At 39.2% G+C, this 13009-nt stretch overlaps 1 protein-coding gene across 4 annotated transcripts in view; it reads left to right on the top strand.

Moving 5' to 3' along the window:
* CASS4 (Cas scaffold protein family member 4) overlaps window positions 1–11418 on the top strand; it is a 77625-nt gene extending 66207 nt beyond the window's left edge. For 3 of the 4 annotated variants that reach the window (XM_056548054.1, XM_056548056.1, XM_056548055.1), the window contains 7 exons: window positions 3591–4010; window positions 6071–6178; window positions 6358–6489; window positions 6914–8230; window positions 8965–9042; window positions 9385–9465; window positions 10999–11418. In XM_056548054.1, coding sequence (XP_056404029.1) covers window positions 3591–4010; window positions 6071–6178; window positions 6358–6489; window positions 6914–8230; window positions 8965–9042; window positions 9385–9465; window positions 10999–11415 — 2553 coding nt within the window. In that variant the 3' untranslated portion in view covers window positions 11416–11418. The remainder of the gene's footprint in view (window positions 1–3590; window positions 4011–6070; window positions 6179–6357; window positions 6490–6913; window positions 8231–8964; window positions 9043–9384; window positions 9466–10998) is intronic. The other variant, XM_056548057.1, reaches the window with a different exon arrangement.
* The last annotated feature ends 1591 nt before the right edge of the window (window positions 11419–13009 follow it).

Below are 13009 nucleotides of genomic sequence, written 5' to 3'. Positions count from 1 at the left end.
ATCGCTGGGGAGTGGAGCATGCCGCCCATTCTCCTGGTTAATAGCTTATAATTGCATCGGGTTTCAGAAGTGAGACCCGAAGCGATCAATCCCTCACCCCCTGTACTACTACCCCCAACATGGAACAGATTCTGTTCCATGATGGGGGTAGTAGTACAAGCACTCATGTAGTCTCCCCTGCTGCCTGCAGACTCCCGCAGCTGGGGGAACTACTATTCCTATCATGGAAACAAGTCTGTTCCATGATGGGAGAAGTAGTACCCCTGGCTGTGGGAGTCTGTAGGCGGCTGACTTTTTCACAGTTAAGGGCTGAAAATCTGATGCAAAAGGATGCCAATAAATGGCATCTCGTCGTATCAGCTTGCATCCGTTTGTTAGTATGGTCCGTTTAGCGGCAATAACGGGAGAACAGCGGGACGAGGGACTACAGCCGTGTGAACCTAGCCTTAGAGGTGGAGGCTCAGAAGAGCCTATCTCATGATAGGATTAGGTACAGGACCTCAGCACACTGTATCATACATGATAGGCTTAGATACAGCAGCTCAGCAGACTTTCACATGATATGTATAGAAACATAGCTCAGCAGACAGTATCACACAAGATAGGCTTGGATACATGGTTCAGCAGATAACATTACAGACTTAAATACAGCCTTTCAATAGACAGTATCACACATGATAAGCTTAGACATTGAGGCTAATCAAATAGTATCACTCAGATACATCTACCAACAAGACTGTATCACACAAGATTGTCTCACACAAAATAGGCTTAGATACAAGGCTTACTGTAGATACAGCTCAGGAAAAAGTATCACACATAACAGGCTTTGGTACAGCAGCTGAGCAGACAGCATTGCACATGATAGCATTAGATACAGCAGCTCAGCAGACAATATGACACACTTAGATACATGGGCCCATCAGCAATTATCACGCTGGGTGATGTAGTGTTTGCATTTCTGTGTACCCCATCCTGTAGTGTGATGCCAGTCATCAGGTCGGGGCACTGTTGTTGCTTTGGATTTGACAGCTGCGGCCTAAGGACCTTTGCTGGCTCTGCAGCCTCTATGAAAGGCTCATTGTTCTTGGTGGGATGTACACCCCATGTTATCAGCTGAGCTGACATGTCCATGTCCCTTTAAACCAGCTGCTCCTTCCAGCAAATGCTCAGGATATAAATACCCGGCTCTCTGGTTACCTTCCGCACCACCCAAAACAACTTTCATTTTATTTTTGCTTTTAGTGACAGGAAGACGTCAACTGCTCGAATAGGAAAATATCAGCCGACTCATATTCAGACTTTCTAGCAAGCCCAATACTATTACCAACCACTGCCTGGAATAGCTGATAACAGGGAACAATAGAAAAGAGCAGACTCATAAGACTAAAAGTCTTTTGTACAACTGTAGCATCTCACTGTCATACACCCGCTTCTTCTAATAAAAAATAGATAATAACACTAAACTTTACGGCAGGCTGTAAAATGACATGGTCTCATTCTACTATTACTACAGTTTATCTTTTGTGCTGACACCTAGTGGACAATATAAATATTGCAAAATTAAAAAATGTAATCCGTAGAGATTGTGTTATGATTTTGTTTGGCAATATATGGTGCAAACTTAAAAACTGTGTAGCACAGGACAAGGAAGTGTACAAGGAACAGTTTCCAGTAATTATTTTTAGAATGATATATACCAGCCAGTAGTTGTCAGGACAGTAGTTGTCATTACAGATGAGTGCAATATGTGGGTGATTATTTTTGCCTTGATCTTTGGGTTGGAATTGCTTTCCTCTCCTGGCCTGTTTATAATTATTTATTTCTTCATTGCTTGGTTATAGTCTCAGTACAGTGTTCACGTGTGTCCACACATTGTATGTCTGCTTCTATTTATCATACTTTTTAGTCATGGTATTCATAGTTGGGGTCTTCCTATATTAATAACATAAGTCCAAATCTTTGTACTGTATACTGCCTGTGAGCAGTCATATTTCTGTAGGGATTATGTGAATTATAGAAACTACTTTACCCAGAAGGAAGGGATGTTATAGCAGGGATGACAGTTTTAATTTTTATATTTGAAATGTTTAAGTAAAATAAGTCAAATAAACAGTAAATATTAAAACACTTCCCCTATGCGCAAGAATATAACTACTAGAATACTGCCCCCTATGAACAAGAATATAACTACTATAATACTGCCCTCTATGTACAAGAATATAACTACTATAATACTGACTCCTATATACAAGAATATAACTACTATAATACTGCTCCTATGTACAAGAATATAACTACTATAATACTGCCTCCTATGTACAAGAATATAACTACTATAATACTGCCTCCTATGTACAAGAATATAACTACTATAATACTGACTCCTATATACAAGAATATAACTACTATAATACTGCTCCTATGTACAAGGATATAACTACTATAATACTGCCTCCTATGTACAAGAATATAACTACTATAATACTGCCCTCTATGAACAAGAATATAACTACTATAATACTGACTCCTATATACAAGAATATAACTACTATAATACTGTCCCCTATGAACAAGAATATAACTACTATAATACTGCCCCTTAGGAACAAGGATATAACTACTATAATACTGCCTCCTATTTACAAGAATATAACTACTATAATACTGCCTCCTATGTACAAGAATATAACTACTATAATACTGCCCTCTATGAACAAGAATATAACTACTATAATACTGCCCTTTATGAACAAGAATATAACTACTATAATACTGACTCCTATATACAAGAATATTACTACTATAATACTGTCCCCTATGAACAAGAATATAACTACTATAATACTGCCCTCTATGAACAAGGATATAACTACTATAATACTGCCTCCTATTTACAAGAATATAACTACTATAATACTGCCTCCTATGTACAAGAATATAACTACTATAATGCTGTTTCTTAAGTATACAAATATATCTACCATAATACTGTTCCTATTTACAAGAACATAAGTAGTATAATATTGTCTTCCATGTAATATAACGATTATAATACTGCATCCTGTGTGAAAGAATCTAACTACTATCATACTGCCCCTATCTATAAGAATATAACTACTGCATTACTGTTCTCTATGTACAATAATATAACTACTATAATACTACCCTATGTACAAGAATATAACTACTATCATACTACCCCTATGTACAAGAATATAACTACTATAATACTGTTCCTAAATACAAGAATATAACTACTATAATATTACCTCCTATGTACAAGAATATAACTACTATCATACTACCCCTATGTACAAGAATATAACTACTATAATACTGTTCCTAAATACAAGAATATAACTACTATAATACTGCCTCCTATGTACAAGAATATAACTACTATAATACTGCCTCCTATGTACAAGAATATAACTACTATAATACTGCCCCCTATAGAGGAGAATGCAAATATGAACTATGAATATTAATGATTGATGACATGTATATTCTAATAGTAGTAGCCTGCAGATAATGTGTACAGTTATAATAATATATGCCCTAATGTCCTTGCTGTGTTTGTTTTGTAGAATATGTTGGCCAAAGCACTATACGACAACAAGGCGGAATGCTCGGATGAGCTGGCCTTCCGAAAGGGCGACATACTCACTGTTCTGGACCAGAATATCTTCGGCAGTGAGGGCTGGTGGAGGTGCTATCTGCATGGACGTCAGGGCCTTGCTCCGGCCAACCGGTTGCAACTGTTCACCATAACCCAGAATGATTCCCCATTGGTGCAGTCCAAATATAATTCCCTTGGCAGGCAACAGTCCTCGCAGAACATTTACCAAGTGCCCTCTGCCCCCAAGAACGAACCTGGATCCATGTACGAGAGGATGGAAAACCTAATCCCAGCAACACAGAAGCCTATATCCGGGGATATCTACCAGACCCCCATTTGTTCTCCTGCTCAAGTCTTCTATGAAAGGACTAACAGCTCATCCAGCCAGGTAAGTGATCAACAAAAACAGAAGAGCCTCTCTGTCTAGAATAAAGGAGTCCCCCAATTACTAGAAGTCCTTGAGTGATCCTCATTCTATTTGGAACACATGTGACCATGCTATAAAGTGTCTCCCATAACTTCCATTATTTTAGAAAAAACAGACAAAAGAAAAACAGAGAATATATTAAGTAATGATTTAGAGTATCACATCCGTCAACTTTCTTCTCAGTCTAGATAACAAAAAACAAACAAAAAAAAAAAGTAAATTTTCGGTTTCCAGAAGTAAAATTTCTACAAAACATATGTTGAAATTGTGCAATATCCGATGGGGAGGGAGAGTGAATGAGATGGGGTTCGTTGTACATTAGAGGGGGAAACTTTGAGAATTATTACCAGCCATCTGTAACAAAATAACAACCAATAATCTTAAAGGGGTATTCCAGGCCAAAACTTTTTTTTTATATCAACTGCCTCCGGAAAGTTTAACAGATTTGTAAATTACTTCTATAATCCTTCCAATAGTTATTAGTTTCTGAAATTTTCTGTCTAACTGCTCAATGATGATGTCATGTCCCGGGAGTTGTGCATGATGGGAGAATATCCCCATAGGAACTGCACAGCTCCCGGGACGTGAGTCATCAGAGAGCAGTTAAGACAGAAAACAACAACTCAACTTCAGAAGCTAATAACTATTGGAAGGATTGAGATTTTTTAATAGAAGTAATTTACAAATCTGTTTAACTTTCCGGAGCCAGTTGATATATATATATATAAAAAGTTTTGGCCTGGAATACCCCTTTAAACTTTTTATTTATTTTGAAACAAAAATATGGGCGATATACAAATTTTAACAAACATTAAATATAGTCACCTTCATAATGAAATTCTGACTGATTTGTTTTTTAAATTTTAAAATTCTTTATATAAAAATTTTGAAAAATATATTTTTCCTAAAATTCTATTCAAGGTGGGAAAAAACGGCCATGAGTAGTTTCATTGAAAGTTCCCTAAATTCAGCTGAAGGCTAAAGGACTGTGACTTCTAGGGTCACAACCTTATTCTGACATGTTTTATGTTTGAATCCCAAAAATTCCGAATTCAGATTACTCAGAGTAAAAATATTTGATTATTCAAGAATGTCAGATAAATAGACAAACCCAAAAGGCAATGCAAAGTTCTATAGATAAAAAAAAAACAAAAAAAAAGATGTAGTTCTGGGCCCTTAAGTTACCCTCTGGGATATTGTGCAACACAAATGTTTAAGCTCTCAACATATTCAGCTGTTGGCAGCAGCTGGGTGATGTCCCCGGCAGAGGACAGTATGCAGAGTGCTGCGCTTTAGAGGCTGCATGTCCAGCACTATTTCCGAGGACTGCCATATTTTCTGTCAGTCAGCAAAATGTGTTATTTATAGACGTCTTCTGTGTGTTTTTGCTATGTAAAGACTACTGATTTAACCCTTTCTGGCATAGAACAGAGAAGCTGCGTGTTATCTAAAAATGTATTTACTGCTGTCCCTCAAAGTATACTGGATATAGAAAATGGTTTCCCGGACCATAACGATTTTCCCCACACCATTAATTCTTATAACAGTGGTCACTGTAGATGTCCAAACCCCATCAGCGATGGTTTAAGATTTCTGTAAATAAGAACCTTCTTCTTTGGAGATTTATGTAGCTTCGTGTCCTAGCGGATTAACTTTCCCACTCTAATGTTATGTTCATGGGAATGTGCAGAATCACATGAAATGGGGTTAGTATTTACAGTAAAATACTGTGTCAATATCCAATCCAAAGATGCTTCCATTGGCCATAAGTGGCCCAACTGTATAGCCCAGTATAACCTCTCTGACAATACTTTCCCCATGTCATTTATAATGTATGGCCATAATGAACAACTGTAATCAACAGTATGAAGTAAAATGTGTAATGGACAGTATGAAGTAATAGTTTCATTGGTTCTTCAGTCATTCAGTGGTTCTCTAACCATCAACCTGCTTCTGTCTAATGTGTATCATCACCTTCTTGAAAAATATAAGATGTAACATCTACGTCACTTCTTCTACAGCATCTCTTCACCCTCCCTAGAGCATCACGAGCTTCAAAGACCAGTGTATCTGATCCAGAAGTCTATGATGTTCCACCTTCCAAGCTTAACGTTCCAGTTGTCTCCCAGGTGAGTACCTTTGTAGATAATTGATTTCAGCCTTAAATCTGCCTATCCATAGTAAGACATTTATTAGGCGGTGACCCACCTTCCTCCTGTGCGATGTTGATGTTGGAAAATGTATTTATACATATATGGTTAAATGTTTATTTTCCTTGTTAACTTTTTGGAATTTGTATTGTTTTTAGCGAGGTACCACCCCATCTCCAGTCAGTGGACGTTCTCCATTTCTTGCCTCTTCTGAGCAGCAAATCTATGACATCCCATCCAGTCCGGACACTCCAGGAAGAAGCAAAGTCAAGACTCCTAAAGAGTCAAATGTATGTCTGATCTAAAACCTCCCAGTCACTAAGTTTCATGTGTCCATATTAATGTTTGTATGACTTGTCTGTCTTTGTTGCATTAATTGCAGTGGTCCCAACATAACTTTAAAAATGTTGCATGACACCAGGGTTCGACAACATTGACTGTTACTAAAAGTGGCACCTAACTTTTTTTGAGGTCTATATAAGTTCTTATTGTCTGGCCATTTAAAGAATTAAATGGTAAGCTAGAATGGGATAATTTGCTTAAGAGTATTCTATCCAATTTGTCATAAAGTGAACTATAGTGTAGGCTGTATCTTAGAAGCATTATTTATTAGCCATGGGTAATGTATTTGGCACCATATTTGTAGACATTCATAGCCTTACTGCTTGTACTGTTCTCTTTCCTCTTATAATGACCGCTCTATTCCCATTACAGGTGTATGATATCCCCCCAACGGGTACCTTGGCTCACCAAAAGAACAGAAGTGAAACTCCACCAGTGAGTCCTCATTATAATACTCTTCCAAATCCCCGGAAATCGGATTGGATCTACAACATCCCCTTATCACCTGAGCGAAATAATTTGAAAGGTGACTGTAGAAAAATCTCTATAGACAGAGGGATGGTGTATGACGTGCCTCCGACACGGTATGGACCTGTCCATTCTAACTCTGCATCCAGTCAAATATATGATGTCCCACCACAGCAAAGCAAACTATCGGACAATCAAAGTCTCTACGATGTCCCAGCATCCAGAGATACTTCTGTTATGCAACAGAATGGAAGTTTAAGAAAAGGCTCATCCACATTTGGGATACAAAGGATAGAACATGTGGATTCCAGGGAAAATGTTTACGATATCCCAAGAGGGTCATCTGCTGGGTCTCCACCAAAGTCTGAGGTGGGTAGTCTATCATACAATGACAGGATATATGATGTTCCTCCTCCACTGCCAAGGAATTCCAAACCTTCTCTACATGACAGGTTGTCAGTGTCCAGCTCCGAAAGTTGCACCAGCACTTTATCTACATCATCCAATGCTTCTACTGAGTCCTTTACAACTTCTGTTCTAGATGAAAGACCCACCCAAGTGACTCTAGAACCAGAAGTGGCCATCAAGAAAATAACTGAACTTCAAGAACGAGTGTCTAGCTCCATAGCAAGTCTCATGATCTTTGTCAGCAGCAAATGGAGGCTACAGGAAAACATGGAGGCCAACCTGGGGGACATTCACAGAGCTGTAGACAGCATTATCTCATCCTTAGAAAAATTCATAGATTTTGCCCAGGGTATTAAGGTGAATGCTTCCAACTTAACAGACACAAACATCCAAATGAGGATTAATACCCAGCTACAAACTCTTACAGACTCCTTCCAGACCCTATCTCGAAATCAGGAAGCCATAAATCTTTGCCACTGGTCACTGCAGGCTTTGGTCATGGACAAACCTCATATGACACCCGACGACCTTGACCAGTTTGTTATGGTGGCCAGGACTATACCAGATGACATCAAGCGCTTTGTTTCTATTATCATAGCAAATGGAAAACTTCTATTTAAAAAGCCCGAGAGTGAGAAGTTGAAGCCCGTAAAAGAACATGTGGTGAGCCGAAAGCCACAGGTTCCCCTTCGCAAAGAAACCCGAATCCTTCAGGAGTCATGTTTTAATAATAACATTGAGAAACAAAAAAATGAAAAAGACCAGCTCTCCAGGCAGAAGGCTATAGAAGATAATGGATATGTCTACCTTCAGGTAAATTTTCACTGTAACCCAAGCCTTTTGAAACTGTAGTGCCATAGTTTCATTGGTTCCTAGGATTCTCTGCATTTTGAAGCACGAGGCTGAAAGGGATTTTCCAGTTTGGAGTTGATGGGGTTGTATAGGATTAGAAAAATGTGGCTCACAGTTTGTGTGTGGTATTGCAACTCAATCCTATGTACCTCAAAGGTGCTGAGCTACAATACCAGATACAACTTGGGGACAGGTGAGGGGCTGTTGTTGGAAATAATTAGCATCTAAAGGAATGGTCATCCACTGATGTGCCACGTCTGCTAGAACATAAGCCGCTCTTGCATAGCGGTATGGACACCCCTTTATGATGTCTACATGCCTTATTTTATAAGCTGTTATAGTGAGACAACCTTGTTCACTAAATTAGCTGACCGTGAAACAAACAAGTTGCTTCCCAGTATCCATGATCACGGAGATAACCATTTGGGTAACAATTGTCTTGAAAGGGTTATCCAGTAATAGAATAACAAAGCTTATTTATTCAAATAACAGCACCACACCTGTCCTCAGGTTGTGAGTGGTATAAAAACATGGCTCCATTCACCTCAAGGGAACTGAGCTACAAAACCACAAACAACCTGCAGACAAATGTGGTGTTTTTCTTTCTTTTTTTTTTTTTTAATTCTGGAAAACCTCTTTAAAATGGAAAAATAGGAAACATTATAATTTATGTTTTTTTTTTTTTTTTTTTACAGAAAAAACAGGATTATGAGAAGTCGCAGAATTTGTCTCCAATTCAGCAGCTGGAAAAGAAGACAAGTTCTGAAGAAAAGGTAAATGACTGTTTTGTTTTAGGGATCTTATAGTCACAATGAATGGCCATTGTATATACTTATACCAGGAGCAGTCCTACTGCTGAGTGTGTTTTTTTAATATTTTTTATGTTATGGTGAACAGTTATTGTAACAGTACAGGCTGCAATACTCCTAACAACCAGCTGGTGTGCTGTGTTCTTATGAGAGCAATTATGTGTAACATAAATGACCAAAGACAACAAAGAAAAAGCTCTTCCGGGAGGCTAATATAACATAAAAATAGGATACAATATATTACTTATTAAGTATATTTAGTATTTTAAAAACAGATAATCTTGAACATTTTTTATTTTATTTTAGAGGAAAGGATGGCTAAAGCCTGATTTTAGGATATCTTCAAGCAAAGACTCTGAAAAGAAAAATGACACCAGCTCCTTAAAAGTTAGTGTGGTTTATGTGAAATCTGATAATTTGTGTTATATAACTGGCCAGACATTCACCACACAGTCAATTCCCTTTCACCCCCCCCCCCCCCCCAACATGTCTATTCAGCTGACAGACTATATTTGTACTGAAATAGACATGAGTGGCTTCAAGGCACCTCAGGTGAGGCTTAAGTTATAGAGAACAAAGAAACAGGTAGAAATCTGGTTTTGTTGGCTGCTCTCTTACATGCCTTTAAAGCTAGCCAATACACACAAGAGAGCTGTTGAAAGCACTAAAGCTATATCTCCTGATGATCATTACATATGCATGCTCAGTTCGAGTGTGGATGTGTTTTGAATGGGCAGAGGAGGTAAGGTCAATATCAGAGTTCTCTGATGATGGCATATCTTTCTAAGAACAAAAGGACCGGGCAGTTGAAGCCAACGTGCCTAAACCTTTTCATAACCCGTAATCGGACATCAGCAGAGAGTTGAGTCCCTTGTACACAAGGTAGGATGGTCTTATCTAATTTGGCAGACATATATCTAACATGTAAGGCTAGTTTAAAGGTTACTGCATCCAAAAACTATTTCACAGAAAATTAATATAACCTTTTAGGATTGATAAAATTACAAATTTTATTGTTTACTATTAAAAAGGTACCAACAGAAGGATGGTTACCTATATACCACAATAAATCAAACAACAAACAAACAATACAGTGATGTGGGCAAATGTGTATATAAGTAAGGCGATATTAGGGGCTGCTACTTAGATGTAGGGTATGCGATGATTAGAGGGTCAAAAGATAGGGAGGGCCACTATGTGATGGGAAATAAGGAGATGGTGACCACCCTACACTACAGAGCCCCCCTCACTGACCCTGCCTTTTGAGGGACCCATCTCCTTAACAGGATGCCCTAAACCATGGTGACATTCCCTCCCTGATGCTAGAGTGCACGGGAGAAAATAATAAAGTTGTTTGTAATGGATATGGAGGATGGGAGATAGTAGCACAACCCCCCCAAAAAAAACTAACATTCAAAAACTAACATTTCGACAGGATAGGGGATAAGTAGCTGCGGGGGGGCAGTGGTTGGACCCCCTGCAATCTCCAGAACTGGACCCGGCTCTGAGTGAGGGGTGCCACGCGGTAGACGGCACGTGCTCCATTGATTTCTATAAGAGCGCTGAAGAAACCCGAGTCTAGCATTCGGGAATCATCGGCTCTCCCATAGAAATGAATGTGGCGCGTGCAGTCTAGGGGTAGACTGCATGCGCTCCTCATTGAGCGAGATGGGGTCCCGCTCCAGAGATCACAGAGGGAGGGGGGAAACCAGCGGTCAGATCCTCGCAATCAGCTACTTATCCCCTGTGGATAGGGGATAAGTTCATTTTGGCTACAATACCCCTTTAAGTTCTATGGTTAGCATTTTATTAAATATTATTTATAATAATATTAACAAAATAAATAAAAATAGTATTGAAATTCCAAATAAGCAAGAAAGTATTGTAAAAGAAAATATGAATTCCTTCTTCTATTCTCAGGATCCCACAGTCTGCACAACCAAACCAGAGGCCCTGAGATCAACACATCCAGTAAAGAAGATCGCACTTTCCGATGAATGCTACCTTTACTTCAGCGCTCTCCAGAAAGCAATCCGTGTTTTAGAAGACAGTCTCACCAAAAATGAGACACCTGAAGTCTTCATCACCCATGGAAAACTGATCATTATGGTCGGACAGAAACTGGTGGACCTTCTCTGCCAAGACGTCAAGGCCAATGAAGCCCGTAGTGACATTCTGTTTAAGAGCAGCGAGCTCTGCAGCCTACTAAAGAATTTGGCCATAGCCACCAAGACGGCTGCCATACAGTACCCAAACACAGTCACCATGCAGGAACTCCAACGTAGGACAAATGAGCTGTCTAACTACACACAGTTATTCCGGTCAATGGTGGAATGATGGTGTAAACAGTCACGGAGACTGGATTGATTGTTAGAAAATTTTAAGATTGATTCAAGGTCAAAAAACAAGGATACTCAAGGACCTAATCAAGCCATTTAATTACAGCCATAGACATCTGGGCTCGCCTCATGGCATTGGCTCATGCCACCACAACCTACAACCAACCCAAGACAGAAGGGCTGGGCACCATTTGACTTTCAATTCTATGTGAACATCTTGGTGACAGCTGGGCTGGTCTTTCTTTCCCTTGTGAGACCTGTGCATGTTAACACCACTTGTGGTGATGGAGGATGTGGGCAAATTAAAGGTGTTGTTTGGGGGGCATCACATTTTAAATGTATGGCTGGGAGGAGGCATTTAAACAAGTTACACTCACCTACCGCATTCCCCCTAAGCTCCCAGTCTGACATCTCGCCTCCACTTATGATTGCTTCTTCCAACTTCCAAATGAGTCATCTCAGCAGGAAATGCAACTCTTTAAGCTGGTGCCCTCTTCTATATGTTCCCCATAAAGTTGCATGAGCTCTCTATGGTATACAAGGCTTCAAGAAAATCTGAAACTAAACAATTGAGGAGGAGCCACGTCCAGTAGGTTATACAATACATAAGAGTAACAATAGCATTGCAAGTATGTATCCAATAAAGTCATGACTGCTAGCTGTAGGCCACTCACTCAGAGTGCTAAATGCAGAATAATACAGTCCAGAACATAAGCGATATAAGAAGAAAGGACATAGCACTCTCTAGTAGCCGTGAAAAAATTATTCATAGTAGCTGAGAATATACAGAATAGCATATAAAATTCAGCAACTTGCCAGGATGAGTGGTTTTGTGATTGCATGGGCGTAAAGAAGGCCAAGGCCCGTTTCATGTCATAATGACGCTTCTTTTGGCTTCTCAATGTCACCTCGTTCCCACTAGATTTATATACAGGTGAGTGGCGAGAAAGCTAATGGCAATCTAGATGAAAGCAACACTAAATGACTGTTAAAAACAGACAATGGCCCTCATTTACTAAGCTAAACAGGTTTTCCCAAGTTATTTTGGTGCATAGTGTCTGAAACATGTCTGAGACAGTGTGCTAAAGTGTGCACCAGGAAAATCCAACTAACCCCACATTGCATTGTGGAAAACCGAAATAGGGGCGTGGTCTGCTGCAAAGAGGCTGGCAAGCCAAAAAAGGGGCATGGTTGCACAACCCAACCTATTTACTATTAAATTCACAGAAATCCCTGTGAATAAATGGCTGGAAATTTCCACCTAGACAAAGCTGGTCAGAAAATGTTCCCAACTTCTAAATCTGTGATCCCCCTAGTAAATAGAGAAGAATCCTGCAAATCGGAAACAACATTTCACACTAGTAAAAACCCAACACTTTTAGTAAATAAGGCCTAATATGTAATAGGGAACAAGGAACTGGCTTAGATAGTTAAACAAGCATAATGATCTAGGCCAGTTATATACAGGTGAGTGGGGAGGAAACCAATAGCAACCCATCATTGTGACATGAAACAGACCGTCGCCTCGTTTGATGTAAACATTCTATGATTTGAGTCATCGATTAGAATTTTGGTGTTTTAAAATAGAATAA

This window comes from Hyla sarda, chromosome 12 (assembly GCF_029499605.1).
Source record: "Hyla sarda isolate aHylSar1 chromosome 12, aHylSar1.hap1, whole genome shotgun sequence".
Taxonomy (NCBI): Eukaryota; Metazoa; Chordata; class Amphibia; order Anura; family Hylidae; genus Hyla; species Hyla sarda.
The sequence above is the reverse complement of the archived record's forward strand: the minus strand, read 5'-3'. Positions and strand labels throughout refer to the sequence as shown.